Here is a 22,901-nt window from a genome sequence, read left to right on the forward strand (position 1 = left end):
ACGGGGCAGTGATTCTAGTTTGTTTGTTTTTTCGCTGGAAAGGAGGTGACGGTGCTCACGCTGTTAATATGATTTGTTGCAGCTGGAGATGTTCTGCGAGGTGATGACTATGCAGCAGGCCGGATACGTGATGCTGATGGACTACCTGCAGAACAACTACAGAGAGCAGCAGCAGCAGTTCATGGGTCAGGTGTTCTCCTCCTACACCGGCACAGAGGAGGTCCTCACACCAGGTACGCATCCAGATATCCTGCACTAACATTAATTTCACAGTCTGCAAGTGCCACGTTATCATGCCGTTCTAAAAAATACCTTTTGGTGCGTTCAGGGTCACTGGGATATTCTATATACTTGAGAGCTACTTGATAACCAGCTATGTAACATTTGCAGTGGAAGAAAACACCACATTTCTTTTATCAGTTTGATAAATACAGTTTTGTTGATTCTTTTATGGATTTCTATTTCCACCAAGACAGCTCACAAACATCTGAGTGTCCCTGAATGCACCATCAAGGACAGTTTTAAAAACAGTCTCTGCTCACTGGAGTAAGAATAACAAACAGTTTTGTTGTCAAGTAGGTTCGCAGATAACATAATCTGTCTTAGAGGTTTGGTTTATAATAATAAACACAGTGCAACAATCTGGAGATGTAAAATAAAATAGAAATTTTTAAAATGGAAAACATGAAAAAAATAAAGGAAATATGTAAAGATAGATCTGGCTGTCTGGTTCCAGACCTCAGTGTGACCCAGAGTATGAAGAATCCCACGTTAATGCTAATTAAACAGAGTCTAAGTGGATCACAAATGACAGAGGGACGAGAATAGAACTTCAGTGACCCAAATAAAATCTCAGTGACAGCGAGAGGAGGTCAACTTGGTTAACCATCGATTTCCACGCTGGTTACATTCGATGATGAGTAATGAGGTGACATTGATCTGTGGTTTTTGGGAGTTTGTTCTGACGTTAGAGACCAGGAGACTGTTGGTGTTTGTTCACAGCTCAGAACCGTTGATGCAGTCACACTCTCAGATTTTTATCTCTATTTTTGTACTTGTAGTTTTGAGGTACTTGTACTTTACTTGAGTATTTCCATTTTATGCTACTTTAAACTTCTACTCCACATCTCAGAGGGAAATATTGCTCCTTTTACTGCACTACTTGATAACTTTATCTTTGCAGAATCAGATTATTAATACAAAATATAATATATAATCAGCTAATAAATGTTGATAGATTAATCCACCCAGCCGTATGTAAGTCAGTAAAATGAGTTCTACCTTTATCAGCTGCAACATTAAAGTGATGAACACATTAATGCAGCCAATAATATGATATATAATAGTATGAAATGGGCCATTCTGCATAATAAGTACTTTTACTTTTGGTACTTTAAGTGTATTTTGATGTTAATGCAAAGTACTTTTGCTAGACCCTTTGAAACCTGAGCAAATTGGCTTTTTTCTTTTTTTAAAATAACAAAACATGGGAAGAAGGCAATGAGCAACGAAAGAAGAAATGGCCCCCAAAAAAAGTAAAAATTAGTTAAAAAAAAAAATTAAAAACAAGAAAATTAGTTTAAAAGAAGGAAAAAAAATAAAGTTAATAACAAAAAACAAACCAAGAACTGACTTTAAAAAAACATCTAAATCTATAAATTTTTTGCAATTTGTAAAACATTTCTGACCAAGTTGCTCCTTGCCTTTCCCCCCATGTTTTTGAAAGAAATTGCGCCTGTGTGCTGGAAGGTTCAAAGGTTTAAATTCTTGTGAAAGGAGTCTAAAAGCAGCACAAGAAAAGTGATTTTGCTCCAGGTTTCAAAGGGTTAAGTAAAATTTTGAATAGAATGTTTTTACGCTGTGGTATGAGTGTCTTTAAAGTTGTCTCCTGCACACCTCATGATGCAGTTAACTGTAAAAAATTAAACCTTCCTCCCTGGTGATAAAACAATGGTGCACATAAGGTATTTCCTACAAAATCCTGTACAATTTTGCACCTGTCTGAATATTTTAATCTTGTAAAAAACAAACAAAAAAAAACAGCCACTCCCACAGTACTCAAGGCAATCAAACAGCTTTCACTCCTATGAGATTTAAAACATATTTTGGAAAAAAAAAAAAACTTTTTAAATACAGCCACATGCCACATAAGCAGCCGGTGTCGCGTAAGCTAAATCCAGTTTATCGGAGATTTAAATCCAACCTGCTCTGATTCCAAAGTCGTCAAATACCTCAGTTATTGATTTCCACCTCAGACTACATCAATACAATAAAATAAGAATAGAATGAGAGTAAACATAAGACATATATACAGCTATGTGAATTGTATGTTGAATAAATATAAACATTTAAGAGGTGTTAGTGAGAATAAAGTTGTGTACTGAAATATTGCACAGCTGAATAATGCCACAGAATATTGCAGCGATGAGTTGTTAGATTTAATGTGAATACATACTGCATAAGGAACATTTTATTACTCCGTATTATGGAGGATCAAAATGACCTCTACATTTGTATAAAACAATCCAACATGGAAACAAGAAGTTGAAAAACTGGCTTATCCTCGTGGGAACCACCATCTCTGTTTTATTTTGACAGGCACAGGAAGCAGTACAGAGCACTGAGTTTGTTACATAGCCAGCAGTTCTCTTTTAGCATCACCGTTCACAGCATAGATTAACTCTTGCACTCCACCCCCATTTTGGAGCAAAAACGCCTAAAATGACATACCCAAATTAAAATGACTGTAGCTTCTGAACCGCTCTGACTACATGCATGCATGAGGTCTTGCCAGAAAGAAAACTCCCTGGAGTTTCTTGTGAAAGTGTCAGAAACACTCTAGGTGATACAGAGACAGAGTAATGGGCCTCTGAAGTCAGTTATAAGTTGAAGATTTTACCTAAAATAAAATAAAAAATGTGTTTCAGGATGAATAACTGTCTGTGGCTTCATCTGAGCAGGTAAATGACACTGTGGGGCTGTAGGCACACTATCAATGAACACTTGTTTCAAATTTGAAGAAGACTGCTCAAAGTATGACCATTCTACAGTGTTTTTACCATGAAAAGATCCAGGCGGAGCTCCAAATGACAAGGCGGTCACTCAGCTTCAAAACAGTCCTATCAGTGATCAAACAACACTCAGCCAGCTTCAAACATTGTACCTTATTGAAATCAGGTGTGATTATGATAGCTGATGTTGTTTATGACACAGAAACACCATAAAATATCACCAAATAAAGCCATATGAAACGTGAAAGTTATGATCCCACTTTCTAGACGGTATATCTCAGCCAAAAATAGTGGTAGAAGTGAGACTCTTACCTTTTATAAAACAGCTAAGTCCTTTAACTTTTCCCGTCGAAAAACAGCATGACATGACTTGTCACCACTCATCATGATTTTGGACTTTGTGTGTTTAGGCTGCTCTGGTGCGAAATACATAATAAATAAAAGAAAAACAATGTTATTTTTGAAAAGTCGAGAGCTTCCTGAATCCGGCAATACCAAACATCACGTGGGTTGATGACGTAGTGCGCCTGGGAGATACCATTTAACAGAGGAGGGGGGGAGCGAGGACGTCAGTGTCCTGGCGGAGTTAGAGAGGTTAAAAACGAAACCACTGACACACTCTCTGTGCAGACTATAGTTTGACTACTTCTCATGGACTTTTTACATTCGAGTCTGTTTTTGAGGATAAACTCCAGTTTTTCTGTCAGATTTTCATTTTAATTTAACGTTATGGTGATATTTCATTATGGGTACTCATCAGTGCTGTTGAACGGCCCATAATCAGAGTGTCACACAGGTGTTAGAGACGTAACATTCATGGGTGTAGCAGTCGCGGGTACGCGTGGGACATGTCCCCCGCACTTACCGTATCTGTGCCCTCCGTCCCCTGCACATTTTACAGCTGTTACCACCAGCCAGGCACATACACATTAAATAAATGTTTATTTATGTGGCTTATTACCCTGTTACCTTGTCACTTCTATTCCATTTTGTGTGCTAATAACTTGCTAACAGGAAAAGTGTTTTACTGAACTTTTCATGTTCAGTGTTGTCATTTGGCACTTAGTTATCTGGCTACTTACCCTGTAGATGCTCGAGGGTCATTCTGTGTCAACACAACCAGAGTTTGGCAGCTAAAACTTTACAATTTGATAGTATATCATTTTAAAGAGCTAAAGTCGGTCCCTGGTGCTGTACTGTGGCTGTGTTATGTGGCTCTGTAGCCGCTAAGGAGTGGTGCAACTGAATGCGAGAGGATGATAAATCACTCCATAGACCTCTGAACAATTTGTCCCCCTCACTTCTGAAATGATGGCTACGGCCCTGGTAACGTTGGTACTTTACCACAGTGAACAGATCAACAGGTGAATAGATCCTCATGTCACGTTCACACATGTTCTCCTGGCTCACTCTGCCCTCTGGTGGTTAAACTGGACAGCCTCAGATGTCCTGCTCACAGTGTTTGTCCCTGTATTTTCCTGGGTGGGGACCATACGTATCTGATTTGTAGTAAAATACAGTTTATCACATGTGTACACGTCAGATTTTATCGGCTCTACAGCAGCTCTGACACACACACAGGCGTGACATTTTCACTTTGATCCCTCAGAGAGGACAAAGGTCAGAGGTCAGTGAGAGCAGAGGTTCAGCTCCGAGCCATTAGAGGAGGAAATGTGTCATTGTTTGTCTATTATCATCCTCCCTCAGCCATTTTTAATCTGGGTTAATCCAGACCTCAGAGTGTCTGTCATCTGCTCCTCTAATCTCAACTCTGACCCAGAATCACTGTGTGAAGGACACTCTTAAAAACACAGGAAGGAACAACATCAAGAACCCCATCAACATCATCGGACTTCTGTTATATGGTTTTATTGATCAATATAGATTTTATATATAATTCCTTGAAAGATATGAGGCTGGCAGAATCACTCTCAAAATGTATCTTTTAAAATGAATCTGATTTTATTTCATTGCAGTCCTCACATGTTTTTATTCCTGGTTCAACCACGTAAAACATCATCATTATTATTATTATTATTATTATTATTATTGTTAATATTATTGTTGTTGTTGTTGTTATTTCAATCAGTACAGACTCATTTCTAATGAAAAGAATATCTATTTACTTTTGCAGAATTGTGAAAAGTCTGTGAAGATTACACCCCATTGAGATGGTATATATATTTAAGGAGGGAGATGAATCCAAAGTAGAATAATGGATCACTTTCCTACCCAGGTTTTTTGGGTAAAACTTTAACTGTGTCAGCAGGGATTCAGCAGTATGTTGGTTTCAAGGTGTAACATAGTATGAAAATTAACAGTTACCATAGTGTGTACATTTGCTTATCTACGGTGGGGAAAAAAGCAACTGGATGGAGAATCAAACCTTTATTTTAGTTATTTCAATTTTATACCTCTATTAAAAAGAAATGGTGTCAAGTTTTAATTTAACTAATAAAACATTTTTTCAACCCCCCAAAAAACACCTTCAGTTTTTGTTCCTTTCAGGGTCATTGTGACTGATAATAATAATAATGATAAGTCTATAACACCATGTTTCTATGAAGCCAAGATAATTGCTGTAAAATTTATTTCTGCCACCCTCAGTTAAGACCTTAAATAATGTTGCTTGATGCTTTAGGGGTTGTGTTTTGCTGATGGTGCTCTGTCGTGTGCTGGTGTTATGTGCAAAACATGAATGGCTGATGTGTAATACTGTTGTGTAGTATGTGTTCTAATGTGTTTATGGTGTATGCTTTTAATTTCTTCGGACTATTATTACAAGGCAGCAATACTTGTGCAGCTCCTGAGACAAATTTCCCTGCAGCGACAATAAAGGTTATCATATTGTATTGTATCTTACCGAATCGTACCGTACAGTATCATATTGTATTTTATCGTATCATACCATATTGTTTCAAATATCGCGAAAATTTGAAAGGAATTGGCGATTGACCAAACTGGAAGAATCTCGTTTAATCTGGACAGACAGTCTCAAAACTTATAAGAGGGGCCTCCGCAATGCCAGAGCAAACAATTACTCAGCATTAATAGAAGAAAACAAGAACAACCCCAGGTTTCTTTTCAGCACTGTAGCCAGGCTGACTGAGAGTCAAAGCTCTATTGAGCCTTGTATTCCTTTAGCCCTTAGCAGTAATGATTTTATGAGCTTTTTTAATGACAAAATTCTAACTATTAGAGGCAAAATTCATGACCTCCTGTCCTCAGATAGTACCTATCTAACCTCAAACACAGCTGTAAGACCTAATATATATTTAGATTGCTTCTCCCCAATTTCTCTTCAAGAATTGACCGCAGTGATTTCTTCATCTAAATCATCAACGTGTCTCTTAGACCCCATCCCAACTAGGCTACTTAAGGAGGTCTTTCCTTTAGTTAACACTCATATATTAGATATGATCAATATATCCTTATTAACAGGCTATGTACCACAGTCTTTTAAGGTAGCTGTAATTAAACCTCTACTAAAAAAGCCCACCCTGGATCCAGAGGTGTTAGCCAACTATAGACCAATATCTAATCTTCTCTTTATGTCAAAGATCCTTGAGAAAGTAGTCGCAGACCAGCTGTGTGATTTTCTCCATGATAATAATTTATTTGAGGAATTTCAGTCAGGATTTAGAGTGCATCATAGCACTGAGACAGCACTAGTTAAAATTACAAATGACCTTCTGATTGCTTCAGACACAGGACTCGTCTCTGTTCTTGTTTTATTAGATCTTAGTGCGGCGTTTGACACAATTGACCATCAAATTCTACTGCAGAGACTGGATCACTTAATTGGCCTAAAAGGTTCAGCACTAAGCTGGTTTAAATCTTATTTATCTGATCGTTTTCAGTTTGTTGACGTTCATAATGAATCATCCTTACGTACCAAAGTTTGTTTTGGAGTTCCGCAAGGTTCTGTGCTCGGACCAATCCTATTCACTCTATATATGCTTCCTTTAGGTAACATCATTAGAAATCACTCTATAAATTTCCATTGTTATGCGGATGATACTCAGTTGTATTTATCGATGAAGCCAGAAGAAAGTAATCAATTAACTAAACTCCATAACTGCCTTAAAGACATAAAAACTTGGATGAGCTCCAATTTCCTGATGTTAAATTCAGACAAAACTGAAGTTATTGTTCTTGGCCCCAAACAACTCAAAGACTCTTTATCTGATGACATAGTTTCTCTAGATGGCATTGCTCTGGCCTCTAGCACTACTGTAAGAAACCTCGGAGTAATATTTGATTAAGATTTGCCTTTTAATTCTCATTTAAAACAAACCTCACAGACTGCATTTTTTCATCTGCATAATATTGTGAAAATTAGGCCTATCCTGACCCGAAAAGATGCAGAAAAATTGGTCCACGCTTTTGTTACCTCAAGGCTGGATTACTGTAACTCTCTATTATCAGGTAGCTCTAGTAAGTCCTTAAAAACTCTCCAGCTAATTCAGAATGCAGCAGCACGTGTACTAACAGGAACTAAGAAACGAGATCATATTTCTCCTGTTTTAGCTTCTCTGCACTGGCTCCCTGTAAAATCCAGAATTGAATTTAAAATCCTACTGTTAACTTATAAAGCTCTAAATGGTCAAGCTCCGTCATATCTTAGTGAGCTCATAGTGCCATATTATCCCACCAGAACACTGCGCTCTGAGAACGCAGGGTTACTCGTGGTCCCTAAAGTCTCCAAAAGCAGATCAGGAGCCAGAGCCTTCAGCTATCAGGCTCCTCTCCTGTGGAATCATCTTCCTGTTATGGTCCGGGAGGCAGACACCGTCTCCACATTTAAGACTAGACTTAAGACTTTCCTCTTTGATAAAGCTTATAGTTAGGGCTGGCTCAGGCTTGCCCTGTACCAGCCCCTAGTTAGGCTGACTTAGGCCTAGTCTGCCGGAGGACCCCCTATAATACACCGGGCACCTTCTCTCTCTCTCTCTCTCTCTCTCTCTCTGTCTCTCTCTCTCTTTCTCTCTCTCTCTCTTTCTCTCTCTCTCTCTCTCTCTCTCTCTCTCTCGTATTCTATTACTGCATCTTGCTAACTCGGCCATTCTGCATGTCACTAACTCGGCTTCTTCTCCGGAGCCTTTGTGCTCCACTGTCTCTCAGATTAACTCATATCACAGCGGTGCCTGGACAGCGTGACGTGTGTGGTTGTGCTGCTGCCGTGGTCCTGCCAGATGCCTCCTGCTGCTGCTGCCATCATTAGTCATTAGTCATACTTCTACTGTTATTATACACATATGACTATTGTCACACATGTATACTGCCAGATATTAATACATACTTTAAACATATTGTACCACAGTAGCCAGAACTATAACTATAATATTATTACTTTCATTAATGTTGTTGTAAGCTACTGTCATTACCTGCATCTCTCTCTCTCTCTCTCTCTCTCTCTCTCTCTCTCTCTCTCTGTCTCAATGTGTCATATGGATTACTGTTAATTTATTATGCTGATCTGTTCTGTACGACATCTGTTGCACGTCTGTCCGTCCTGGAAGAGGGATCCCTCCTCAGTTGCTCTTCCTGAGGTTTCTACCGTTTTTCCCCGTTAAAGGGTTTTTTTGGGGAGTTTTTCCTGATCAGCTGTGAGGGTCATAAGGACAGAGGGATGTCGTATGCTGTAAAGCCCTGTGAGGCAAATTGTGATTTGTGATATTGGGCTTTATAAATAAAGTTGATTGATTGATTGATTGATTGATTGATTTCGTATCATATCATAGCATATCGTAATCATATCATACTGTGAAAATTTCGTACCGTTGTAACCTTAGTCAGCCTTACCTCAGCAGGTACTCGTGACTCTGGGAGTGAAATTGGTCAGCGCAAAAATTTGGAATTTAAAGGATTATTTTTTATAAGCTTTTTTTAAGTTTGTTCTTGTCTGTCTCCCTCTGTCAGTGTGCAGTTCAGTGTTGGAAAACATCCACATTTCTTCAGTTTTGGCACAAACATCCACTTTGAGTCAAGGATGAACTGATCAGAACTTGGTGATCAAAGGTCAAACATCAAGGTCACTGTGATCGTGTCCGTTGCATCCTCATGAACACTGTATGTCAAGGACACCTTAAGGGAGTTTCTTCAGTTTTGGCACAAATGTCCACTCAGTGATGAACTGATTAGAATTCGATGGTCAAAGGTTTCATTTTCAATCATGAACGATATCTCATTCTACTATGAAAATGTCATGCCATTGCAGCCCTAGTGAGCAGGTACTCATGGCAGTGGGAGTAAAATTGATCAGCACAAAAATTTGGAATTTAAAGGATTATATTTTTTATTACCTTTTTTAAATTAATTTATTTGTTTTCGCCTGTCTCCCTCTGTCAGTTTGCAGTTCGGAGCCGGAAAACATCCAGGCGTTGCCCTACAACCTGAGCAGCCTGCTGGTGACGTGGGAGCGGCCCCGGGCGGTGTATGACGCCAGCATAGAAAAATACTCTGTCAGCTACCGAAAGGCCGATGCAGAAGACACTGCTGCTTCTATATACCTGACTGACGGGGACCAGGATGTGGTGAGAGGAAGAGTCCACAAGCTCATAATATCAAAAATGATCTCCTCAAAGTTTGTGATAATGTCTCCATTCAAAGCCACCGGTCTGCCAGCTTTGTGAGGCCTTAGTTAGCAGCTGTAATGAAGTTATTCACTGAAAATCTAAAGGCGTGTTAAGCATTGATCGTAAAGCCCGACAAAAGTTTCAACCACAGATGCTCAGTAACACACTGAGCTTTCTTTAGACCAGATATTTTTGTCTCACTAGTTTCTGTGCAAAACCATCTGCCACTTTGTTAAAGGACAGAGCTTCGACCAAATTTCTATATCCAGATTATGAGCTCCATGCATGAAGGGATGTTTCCTTCTCTGGATTTTGTACAGTTTTTTATTGATTACCATGCATCGTGATCACATCAACAGCTCCTCATGTTGTGCTGCTTGTAAGCTGTCAGTTATTCTAGTTTATGGTCAGAGCCTGGCCTCGCCTCTCACTGATCTCACAAATTTCAAGTCCTTACAAGTTGATGCTTGTAGAAGTTAGCTCCAACCAACTCTAGAAAAAATCTGCCTGAAGTTGATGGTGTCATTGGGTCAGTGGTTCTTCAAAGTGGGTGTCATTCATTCTCCTTCCACCAGGGGGCGATACTCGATGACCTGTTAGCCAACACCAGCTACATGGTCCAGGTGGTGGCAGTCTGCACCAATGGTCTGTACGGACGTGTGAGCGACCAGCTGCCGGTCGACATGCCCATCGATGACCCCGGTAAGAGCGACCGTGCCCAAGACTGAGCGTAGAGTTCGGCAGATGAACTGTACAGATATTTCTTATTACACTGCTTTTTTTTACGTTGAAGAACTGAAAACTAGTTCTCTGGCTTCTTAAATCGCAACATTAAGACTTAAAAAAGATTAAAGAGGACGACTAAAATCTATGGAAACCCATTCCTGACAGGAAAAAAAGAAGATTAATATTTAGTCAAATTAATGAAATACTGAGTCAAACTTCAGAAATAGTAAGTCAGGTTCATAAGATACAAAGTTTTGAGTCAAGTTTTTAAATCTTTTAAAAATTATTAGTCAAAATTTTGACAGTTTAATATGACTTGCTATTTAATTTGATATCTAAAAAAAAAATCTATTACAAGTATATTAAGAATTTTTCAAAACTTTGTGAACATTTGGTCTTTTTATCTCATACTTATGGCTTACCATCCACTATGTTTTAAAGAAAGACACTGAATGTTATATTTTTGTGTTGTTAAGTCAGAATTTTGACTTAGTTATTTACCGCAGTTATAAATTTTGATTTACTGAGTATTTTTACTCATTTCTTGCTGAACTTTTTTAATTTTACTGTCAGAAATGGGCCTTCATATTAAACAACAGAAATGCCAGATAACTAAAAGTTTTTAAATTTACACCTTGACTGACAACCTGTAAGCCAAAGACTGGAATCATGCGGAGGCCGCTAGCATTGCTAATATCAAAAGTGAAAAACAGACCCTAAATTATTGAATCATGAGGGAACAAATCTACTGGTTAAACTTACAGGAGATATTTCTGATATGGGTTTGTGTTAGTGGTGCAGTAAACTTCTGACTTTTTCTTTACTGGCCACATTTCTTCTTTTTTTTTTAGAAACATTTCCATCCTCCCACTCTTCCTCCCTCTGAACCCTGAATGAAACAACCAATATATATATTTTAGTTTTCATCCTCTTTATCTCACTCACCCTCCTTGCCCTTCACTCTGGGGTATATATTCTGTGTTTTGTTGGGATTTAATCGCACACACGCAGTGCTGTTGTTTGACTCGTCTTTTTCTACGTGTTTAACAGTTGTACATGTTTCTCTGTGTGTACTCTTCAGATGTGCTTTCTCTATATATTTCTATATCTCTAAGATGAACATGCTTGGTTTGGGGTCATTTCCAAAGTCGCCATCTTTGTTTTGTTGTCACTGTGTGGCATTCGCTCCATCTGCCTCTCACAGTAAGAGAAATGTTTGCATGTGTGTAACATGGACTGAAATTATAATCATAGTAACTTTGTATTTCAACTGAACTTTATATTAAATAAACTAATATGTCTTGTGACAAAGAAAAAAGCCATTGCATCCTATTTCAGTGTCAGCTTGCATGAGTGGGTGATATTCTGCAACATCTAGTAGGTTTACATCACCAAATCTTTTTGTGTCACCATTGTCTGCACCATGTTGGCTAAGCTAACGTTACAGTCCCATTTTAGCTGCACCTTTAAATGTCACAACTGTTTCCATGAAAGTCCTTTTGTGAAATGACAAGTGAAACATTGCATGATAGTAACTAATACAAACGCTTTTGCTATTTTGAGCAGATTATCACGTTAGCGTAGTGCTACATTTCGGCTAGCTTAACACTAATGCTAGCTATGTCTACAGCTGTAATTATTAGAAGATTAAACCATTAGTTGATCAACAGAAAATTAAATCTGTGATATTGTTGATTGATTATTAAATATTCAAATGTAAAAAACACCTCACATTTGCTTGTTAGACATTTAATCAATTTTAAGACATCACATCGGGTTCTGGTAATTATCTTTGGACATTTATCGATAAAGTAATTCATGTACAACATAAATTTTTTATATAACATAATTTCTTGAAATTGTTTGCATCATTAATCATGATAAATCATAAATTGCAATTAATATCTACTATTCCTTTAGGTTACTTATTTCAATTAGTATAATTCTTCAGAGGCTAGCATGAAGTTATTTATTACTGTATTTGAATATGACTCAGTCTAATTTGAATATTACTTCTAAGTTAATAAGTGTTGAATACATTATTTTCAGATGTAGTTTGAATAATGAGCCCAAAGAGGTGTAACTTTAATTTTATAAATAATATTAATTAACAAAATATATATATATATATTTTATTATACTATTATATTTATATTGAAATGGTTAGCTATACCATGTACAGTGCCAATATTTATATTTTAAATTTATTATTTTCACGATAGCCATCCATCTATGTCTTGAGGGAATTTTCTTAATTTTGGCACAAATGTCCACTTGAACTTAACATTGAACTGATTACATTTTTGGTGGTCAAAGGTCACTGTGACCTAATCCGTCTCATTCTTGTTAACAAAATATCTTAAAAACAACTCAAAGAAATTTCTTCAATTTTGGCACAAATGTCCACTTTGAGTCAAGGATAAAATGATTAGAAGTTGGTGATCAAACGCCAAACATCAAGGTCAGTGTGACCTCGTCCTCTGCATTCTTGTGAATGGCGTATCTCGAAAACACCTTTAGGGAATGTCTTCAAATTTGGCACAAATATCTTCTTGGACTCAGCAATGAACTGATAAGAGTTTGATGGTCAAATGTCAAGGTCAGTGTGACCTTGCATCTGTTTCATTCACGCGAACACGATATCTTAAGAAGGCCTAAAGGGAATTTCATCAAATTTGGCACAAACATCCACTTGGACTCAAGAATGAACTGATAACAATTTGGTGGTCAAAGGTCAAGGTCACTGTGACCTCACATAACATCAAATCAATTTCAGAGCGCCACTTAGATTGTTTTTATCAGTTACTTTATCAAGCCTTTTTTTTCAACTATGAAATGTCAGTGCTTAAAGTGAATTAAAATAACTGTCACTATTTACAAGGGCCAAAAAATTGATTACAATATTTCAAACTCATTTCAAATCATTTAATTTTAAAAGGTTTTAGTGGCATAATTTTTAAAGGAGAGCATGCAGATTATTGAAGCTCTAACATTTTGAAGCTATAGATGTTTGTTGTTTTTATTTGACAGTTGACTAAAACAATTAATTAACCTTCTGTTGATCAACTAATCAAATTAAATGTTTTTTCTTTTATTTTGATTTAATTAATCAAATATACCTCAACAAGAGTTTTCCATTGATAACTTAAAGTTGGTTTTAGCCACTTACATCCCTTTGTGCCAAACCCGAGTCATCTCCTTCAAACCCAGTTCATTAAACTTGTAAAACCTCACCTCATGCTTCACAAACCAGTTTGATCTGGTCTCCATGATGTGTGACTTAGCCTCAGACAGGTAAGAGCCACACCACCACCTGCCCCCTGACATGCCCGCTGTGTGCTGTGCGTCTGAGCTCAGTGGCATTTGCAAATAACTCTTTTTGTGAGTTTGTTTTATCCCTCTCAGGTGACAGACGGGTGGAGTTTGAATATCAAAAAGTTCAGACAATCAGAGGAAAGTAGCTGAGAGTTCAAATTACTTTTCTTGGCTCGTCTTGTTTTACAGGAAGGATGAAACAGAAAGAAAAATGATTAATTGCAAATGCTTTTTGTTAAAGGTTTTCCGTGTTTGCTTGTGTCTTTGGGGGAATCCATGCATGAAAGTGCGAATATGTCTGCTGTGTTGCATGCAAGCGTTTGTCATCATGTGATTTTGTGTTTATCATGGAGCCAACATACTGCTTGAAGTGACATCTGCAACCTTTCCCTCTTTGTCTCCTGCTGTCATTTCACACATTTACATCCACCAAGAGCACATTCACTTTCAGATTTTATTATGGAGATTATGCAGTGTTTTAGGTTTACAGTAAACGTAACTGAACAGGAACTTTGTCTTTTCATTTTTCTGAAACATCCAGAAACACAGCGTTCCAGGGGTTTGCCTTTTCCTCTCTGTGATGTTCTCATCACACTGTTTTCAAATTGTTTTACCCTTTGTCACGTCTCTGCTTCTTGGTTTACGCACATTTTTAACCTCAGGAAATTAACACCAACATAAAAACAACTCAGAGAAATTTAAAAATCAAAGTAGGGTCGAGTTAAATTCTGTATTCCATGAGACTGATATTTTCAAAGAGTTGTTTTAGTTCTTGTTTTGACATATTTGTGTAACTAATGATCCAAACTGTGCCTTTTTCCAGAAAATACACTGGATCCAGATTCTGATGAATTTGATGACGAGGTGAGGAAACTTATTCTTCCAACACTGCATGTCGTTGATTGTTTACATGCACAAAATATTCTGGTTTCTAACCTTATTTCAAAAAAGACAATATTCAACATGAAAACATGGATCCATCGGTTGTTTGGTTGTTTGAACTGCGTACTCGTCGAATGCAGGACGAGACTGATTAGCAGAGTGAAGGCTGTGTGAATATAGATGTGTTCAGGTCTTCTCTGTGCCCTTTTGTAAAATGTATATCTTGAATAATAATCTGAACTTTAAAAATGACAATTTCATTTGGTTTTCTTCACACAAATGAATGAAATAGTGAGACGGAGGCTTGCTGTATATATAATTTCAAAGTTTAAATCAAGAAGGCCTCTGAACCCACATTAAATCTTTGGCAAACCCTGGTGGGGATCGGGACACCCAGATTGGAAACAAGTGTGTGAGGGCATGTTAATCCGAGAATGCACAGCTGCATGTAAACAACAGTATTAATGGAATATTCATTCTTATTGGTCATGTAAACAGCATAGTAGGAATATTGTCTTTCTCAGAATAAGGGCAGAAACTGTAATATTTTGTGCATGTAAACGTAATAACTGTTTCTTCAGAACTATCACTGTTATTTACAACTGTCCATTGACCTCTTTCTCACCCACAGGACAACTATGATCCCGATCTGTCCTGGAATGAACCAGTCCAAACTGAGGATTATGATCTGGCCTGGATGCCCACAAACTCCCCGAAGACCACGACTCCTGCATCACCTCTTTTACGTCTACCTGGCATCAAAACCACAACAGAAGAATCAGGTTTGACCACAACTGATCCAGTTCCTCTGGTCAGATCCACCCAGACTGGTCAAGTCCAGAGTCATTCTGAAGAGACAGTACACCGCAGTTCCTCCACACGTCCACCAGAGGTCACCCTGCAACCAAAAACCAGAGGAGATGCTGACTTCAGTGGCAATGCTCCCTTTTACTCCACAACCACCACCAATGAAGGCTTTATTTCCACTTCCAGTACTCCTGTGTACTCCAATGCAAAGACAGATGGTGCTCCTGGAGGAATCAGTCCAGACTCAGAGGATAACTTTGACAAAACAAAAGGTGGTGTCAGTACCACTGCTCCTACATCCAACAACGCAGAGACAAAAGGTGGTAAAAGTATTTCTTCGTACAGCCCCACCACGACCACACTGAGGTCTGGCACCAGCGACATGAGCAGCACAACAACATCCTCATCCTTCATCCAGGCTGAGGTTGACCAAGGCCTGGGGCGACCCTTAAACAAAGACACCACAGATGGAGGTGTGTCTGCCGCACCTGGAGGTCTTCCAGAGATCCAAACTTCAACCACCCAACCTTCCTCCTTGGGTGAAGCTGTTGAGCGTAGGCCCACAACTCCCAGCATGCCTCGTTTTTCGTCTACCACGACCTCTGTCCGGTTGAGTGGCGTTCTCTTGCAGACCACACAGCCGCTGTCTAACGGTGAGCGTCCCTCTGTCCTCCCCTCCACCTCCTCTTCTTCCTCCTCCTCCCCTCTGTGTGACACTGCGGACCCCTCCACCTGCCTGCATGACCCTCCCTCCTCGTCTTGGCCTGTGTTGTCTGCCTACGCATCGGACTCTGAGCATGCCGCTAGCACTCCGCTGTCTAGCAAAGACCTGGCTTCTCCTTCAACCCCCACACTCTCTGCCTCCACCCTGCCCCACCTCCCCCACCCTTCACACCCCCTGTCTGGTTGGGAGACTGACCCCGTGTTCCCCAGTGTTGGGTTCGATGATAGCGATGGTGATTTGTTATCTGGGTCTTCATCTTCGTCGGTCTCCTCAGGTGTCCCCTCAGTGTTTACCGATACCCCTCCTCTCCAAACGGTGCCAGATCCATCTAGCACCACCGTCGCCGCCGAGCCTTCCGAATCCTCCTGGGATCCGTCACTCTCAGCAGTCTCTCTGTCTCTAAGCCCCACACTTCAGCCTTCAGTTCTCCTCTCTAGTGACTTCACCCTCTCTGGCACAACTCCGGGCTTATCCCGTCCTTTCTCAGTTGGGTTTGAGGACGCAAGGTACGCCACGGGGAGCACAATAGAGTCTTTTCTCCCTGAAGTCAGCGGTGATGGGTTTCCGTTAGCTAGTGACATGGACCCCATGTGCGGCTGTTCTCTGGAGCCGTCGGCGTCCTCGTCCTGGCTGCATGCCTCTCCTCATGTACCCCTGCCGTCCTCAGCCTGGGACTCTGCTAGCTTAGAGCTTTACTCTAGTGTGGGCTCCCTTTCAGCCTCTGGTGTCGGTGTAGACGATCTTCTACGCTCTCTGTCTGTGGCGGGTTCTGATGGTCTGTCCTCAGACCAGCCTCTGCTCTCCTATAGTGCTATTTCTCCCTCATCGTCCTCTTTACACTCCTACCTTCTCCAAGTCACCCATAGTGACCTGCCCGTTTCTGTTGCAGCCACGGCGTCTGCCGTCATGGATCCCTGGTTCTCAGCATCAGACAGGACCTCCACCCTCCAAACCTCTGTCCTCCCTAACTCACCCACAGCCTCCCCTTTCACCCCCACCCCAGAAGGACATGCGTTAGACACTAGCAGCAGTGCCTCCGGCTCGGCCCTGTTCCCTGACTCCCAGGAGGGCGTAGATCAGGAGTGGGACAGGGTTCAAAACTCAGCCTCAGGAGAGAGCGCGTTCCCTTACTCAACCAAAGTCACTAATGTCGTCCCCCCGTCTACGACTTCTGAGTCTGGCCAGTCCCCGGATGATTTGGACGAACGCTCCTCAGCATTCTATTTTGAAAGCGAGAGCGGCAGTGCCATGACCTCGGAGGTTGGAAGCACAGCGACGCCAACCATTCCTACGGTAACCTCGGCTTCACCCTGGTCGCTGGGTGGGGAGGAGGAGAGCGGCTCAGGGCAGGGTGAAAGCCTGTATGACAACGAGACGTCCTCTGACTTCAGTATCTCCGAGCGCACAGAAAGAGAGTCGGAGGAAGAGGAGCCAGTCGCAGGTAAAAAAGCCGTCCGAATTGGGGAAAAAACTGCATTACACCTGCACAGTGCCAAGAGATCAGGAAGAGTCCTGGACATCAAACAGATGACTAATCCACCATCTATCAACAACAAATCTGCATTTCATTTTATTTTCATTTTTGTCTGTGAAAGTGAGAAAATTCATGCATGCGAGGTAAAATATCACTAAACAGGATCCAATAACTTCGATGAGCGTACCATCACCGTCTCCATCATCATTTGAAATGCATTCATGTTAGTGTCAGTCATTCATCCATTTTCTCAACCACTTATTCTGTTCAGGGCTTTGAAGCATTGGAGCCTATTCCAGCATGCATTTGGTGAGAGGTCAGGAAGGGACACTGTTTGACACAGAGCTCAGTGCAACATCATTACACTACCTTAATCCCAACAAAACACACAAGTGGTAATAAGAAGCAAAAGTTACCATGTCTGGATTGTATTTAGTGATTCTATTTACAAGTAAATGATCAATCTGCTTTTTTATTTGTTGGCAAATTGACCTTTCTCTAAGCCCCGCCCCTTTGTGATGATCCGACAAGCTGTCAGAGAAAGCATGGAGCCCACACTGTAACTAACTGCACTCCCTTTTTGGAAAAATGAAACAGTGATGTCAAAGAGAAGCAGACAGAGGGGTCTACAGTCTGTGTTTGAAGGATATATCCAGGATGTCAAACTGACTCAGCAGCAACAACAGGTTAAAAAGACAAAGATAGTTAGAAGCTAAAGCCGAACTATAGGCTACAGACCACAGTGTAAAAGTGAACCACAACATCACTGCTGATCGCCACACAACACAATGAATATAAAGGGAAACTTTGCTGATACTGAACCAGCTGTGTGGCATCACAGTGTGTGCAGATGAACGGTGTTTGGCTTCACCCCCGTTCTTTTGTTGAAGGAAAAGAAAAACGTCAATTTGCGGTGTTGTACGGACATAAATTTCCTGTGAAAACGGAAGTGTATCTTGAAAGAAGACAATGCATACAATGCAGAACTTGATACGGCGTCCCAGAACGTCAACAACCAACACACCCAGGGTACCTTGCACATCGTATCTGGATGTGTAAAGTCCATGACCAAACGTCAATTTGTGACGACGTCAGAGTGAGAATGTGTCGCTTTTAGGTGTTTTTTTGTTTGTTTGGTTTTTTTTTGGTTTTTTTTCAACTTTTTTTATTGGGTTTTGCAGATGTATATAATTGTATTAAGACATTTACAAAGAGTTAAGTATACATTTTTTCCTTTTAAGAAAAACAACAGAAAAAGAAAGTGGTCACTGAAGTATCGCTGCATATCCGAACAATTTATATAAAACTTAGAACAACCACAATAAAAATAATTAAATAGATTAATTAAAAAGTAGGACTAGGACAGAAATAGACAATTACAAAAAATAAAAGGATAAAAAGTAAATAAAAAAAATAAAAATGAATAAATAAATAAAAGAGATAAGAGGAACACAGGCACATCAGTCAGGTAACAGTAAACTGCAATAGAGATAGCAATAGACATCCCAAGTCAGAGTAGCGGCATATAACCCTCATCACAACCGAAACATAATATCTACAAGTCTCTCTAAGCAGCTTCAGTCGTGTCAGTCAGGGGTGAGTGGAAGATCTGTCTTCTTAACGAATTGAAGGAATGGGCCCCATAATTTCCCAAATTTACTAGAGCAGCCAGTTAAAGACTGAAGACCCTGATTTTCTCCAGCTTAAGAAAATAAAGGGTGTCTCTAATCCAGCGGACGTGACAGGGCGGTATTGTTGATTTCCAATTAATTACAATTAATCTTCTGGCTAGCAGGGTAGCAAAAGCAAGTACATCCTTTTTAGACTTAGTGAGGGAAGGGGGGGCAACCCCAAATAGTGCACTCAGAGCATTTGGCTTTATTTTTTCCCCAACTACCTCTGACAGGGTATTAAAAATCTCAGTCCAATAATTATATAGGGATGGACAATTCCAAAGCGTGTGTATTAAGTTTGCAGGAGATTGCTGACATCTATCACAAGTTGGAGTTACACCATCATAAATCTTAGCCAGTCGAGCCTTAGTATAGTAGGTACGGTGTACAACTTTGCACTGAATAAGACTGTGTCTTGCACAAATAGAAGATTTATGTACCAGTCTCAAGATCTCTGTCCGGACTTCCTCTGATATCGCGACCCCCAGGTCCTCCTCCCAGAGTGACTTTATTAAGCCTAGGGGCTCTGAATGTAAAAGATTAATTTGATTATAGACATATGAGATAGAGCCTTTAAGAGTAGGGATTGGTGTCAGGAAACTATCCAAAGCTGAGTCACAGGGCAAATTAGGAAAACTAGGAAATGTGTCATGAACAAAGCTGCGGACTTGTAAATATCTAAAGAAATGTTGCTTAGGAAGTGAGAATTTATCTGAAAGTTGCTGAAAAGAAGCAAAGACATTATTAATATACAGGTCTTTAAAGTTATGAATACCGAAATTTGTCCACCTTAAGAAAACACTGTCTATGAGGGAAGGAGGAAAAGCATGGTTAGCTGCTAGTGGTGCATAAATAGAGAAAGTCTGTAGGCCAAAGTAGCGCTTAAACTGGACCCAGATCCTAAGTGAGGTCTTAACAATAACATTTTTGGTGTAGGGAAAAGAGGAGGAGTGGATAGGGGAGTGCACTAAGGCTTTCAGGGAGACTGGATTTGCTGAACTTGCCTCCATAACCAGCCATGCTGGGGGAGGATCAAAAGCCTCATATTGAAGCCAGTACTTAAGAATTCTGATACTGGTGGCCCAATAATAGAACCTAAGATTAGGCAGACCCAGCCCTCCCAGTGACTTCGGTCTTTGCAAATATTGTTTGCGCAGCCTAGGAACTTTCTTATTCCAGATGAATTCTGAAATCAGGCTATCTAGTTTACGGAAAAAGGACTGAGGGAGGAGGAGTGGTATGCACTGGAACAAGTAGGAGAGCCTTGGGAGTATATTCAATTTAACAGAGTTGACACGTGCAATCAAAGACAGATTAAGCAGAGACCATCGTTCAAAGTCTTTCTGTATTCGGGTCAATAGGGGGGCAAAGTTAGCTTTGTAGAGGTCTTCAAATTTGTGTGTAACATGGACTCCAAGATATATAAAACTATCATGGGCAACTTTAAGGGGAAATTTTCCAGGGGATACATCTCAGCAGCGGGGTTAATGGGAAATATCTCACTTTTGTTTAAATTTAATTTGTATCCAGATATTTGACCAAATGAATCAAGGGTCGCAAGAACAGCGGGAACTGAGACAGGCAGGTTGGAAACATATAAAAGGAGGTCGTCTGCATAAAGGGAAACTCTCAGCTGAGTATCATTTCTAAATATGCCTGTAATAATGGGGTTAGACCGAAGGGCTATCGAAAGAGGTTCAATAGCGATCGCGAATGATAGGGGGCTCAAAGGGCAGCCCTGTCTAGTAGAGCGATAGAGGCGAAAATATTCTGATTGGATATTATTCGTCCTGACTGAAGCTTGAGGGGCCGAATAAAGCAACTTAATCCATGAAATAAAATTATTCTTAAAACCAAATTTCTCCAAGGCATAGAAGAGGTAATCCCACTCAACTCTATCAAATGCATTTTCGGCGTCTAACAATATTACGGCTTCGTGGGCGTTGGAAGAGGAGACATTGTAAAGTACATTGAACAAACGTCTAAGGTTAGAGAAAGAGTGCCTATTTCGAATGAACCCCGTTTGGTCCAAGGAAATGATAGAAGGAAGGAAGGATTCCAGGCGTAGTGCTAATAGTTTGGATAACAATTTAAAATCAACATTCAATAAACTTATTGGACGATAAGAGGAGCAGGCTAACGGGTCCTTGCCTTTTTTTAGGAGAAGGGAAATGGAGGCTTGATTTAGAGTTTGAGGAAGGCGGCCCGATTCAAATGATTCATTGAACATATCTAATAATAAAGGGGCGAGCTTGTGCCAAAACTTCTTAAAAATTCGGAGGGAAAGCCATCTGGCCCAGGACTTTTCCCATTTTGCAGAGATGATGCAGCCGTATTAAGTTCAGCAATAGTGATTGGCCTCTCTAACTCTTCCGCAGCTGATTGATCGAGCGAGGGAATGTCCAAATTTTCAAAAAAAATGTCAAAATCAGGAGTGACATCTTGATCAGATGAATAGAGAGACATGTAAAATTCCTTAAACACATTATTAATTTCCATGGGTTCAGTGGTGTTACGCGAGTTAGTATGAATTTGTGGGATAAGATGAGATGTTGATGCCTGACGTAATTGGTGTGCTAACAATTTGCTGGCCTTATCTCCGTGTTCGTAGAACTGGGACCTTGTTTGTAGGAGAAGTTCAGTAGTACGTTGTGTCGTCAGAGCATCGAATTCTGCCTGTAGACAGAGGTGCTCTTTATATAGCTCTGGAGTTTTGTAAGTAGCGTACAACCTGTCAAGTTCAGATATGCGTTGTGTCAGCTTAGTTAATTTCTCCTTTCTAAGTTTCTTTTCATATGCTGTGTAGGAGATTATCTCCCCCCTGATGTATGCCTTTAAGGCCTCCCATAGTACTGAGGCAGACACATCGGGTGTTTTATTTAGGCTCACAAAGAAATCAATTTGTTGTGAGACAAAGTTAACAAAATTATCATTTAAAAGTAAGCGTGTATTAAGACGCCATGGCGCATACCTAGAATTAAAGTTCTTAAAGCATATATTCATAGAAATTGGGGCGTGATAAGAAATAACAATAGCATCATATTTACAAGTAGATACCGATGAGAGCAGTCTATTATCAACCAAAAAATAGTCAATGCGGGTGAAAGTGTGATGGACATGGGAAAAAAATGAATATTCCCTCTTAGAAGGGTTAAAAAAGCGCCAGACGTCAGTGACAGCAAATTCCTCCATAAAGGACTGGATTACCTTAGCCGACTTCGATGGAGCGCAAGCTCTGGGGGAGGAACGGTCCAGCTGAGGGTCAAGCCAGCAATTAAAGTCTCCAACTAATATTAAGTGGTATGACGACAAATCAGAGAGAGTTAGAAAAAGGTGTTTAAAGAAAGCATAATCATCATAATTGGGAGCATAAATATTAGCCAAGACCACCCAGGTGTTATGAATCTGGCCAGCAACTATAACAAATCTACCATTAGGGTCAGAGATAGTACTTGAGTGCACAAAGGGAACAGATTTATGTAACAAGATAGCTGCACCCCGAGATTTGCCTTGAAATGAGGAATGATAAGTCTGACCTACCCATCCCCCTCTTCAATTTAGAGTGGTCTGAGACTTTGAGGTGGGTCTCTTGCAAGAAAATTACATGGGCACCAAGATGGTAAAGATGGTGCAGTATCTTACTTCGTTTTATAGGGTTATTGAGTCCTTTACAGTTGAAACTAGTGAATCTAATGGCGCACCCACTGGATG

The 22,901-nt window shown here is 40.1% G+C and overlaps 1 protein-coding gene across 4 annotated transcripts in view; it reads left to right on the forward strand.

The window, feature by feature from the left end:
* ptprz1a (protein tyrosine phosphatase receptor type Z1a) overlaps nt 1–22,901 on the forward strand; it is a 141,905-nt gene that overhangs the window by 74,872 nt on the left and 44,132 nt on the right. For 2 of the 4 annotated variants that reach the window (XM_033635022.2, XM_078168332.1), the window contains exons 8-12: nt 83–233; nt 9,363–9,547; nt 10,165–10,291; nt 14,454–14,494; nt 15,144–17,484. In XM_033635022.2, coding sequence (XP_033490913.2) covers nt 83–233; nt 9,363–9,547; nt 10,165–10,291; nt 14,454–14,494; nt 15,144–17,484 — 2,845 coding nt within the window. The remainder of the gene's footprint in view (nt 1–82; nt 234–9,362; nt 9,548–10,164; nt 10,292–14,453; nt 14,495–15,143; nt 17,485–22,901) is intronic. The other 2 variants (XM_078168333.1, XM_078168334.1) reach the window with 2 other exon arrangements.

Source organism: Epinephelus lanceolatus, chromosome 5 (assembly GCF_041903045.1).
Source record: "Epinephelus lanceolatus isolate andai-2023 chromosome 5, ASM4190304v1, whole genome shotgun sequence".
In the NCBI taxonomy this organism is placed as follows: Eukaryota; Metazoa; Chordata; class Actinopteri; order Perciformes; family Serranidae; genus Epinephelus; species Epinephelus lanceolatus.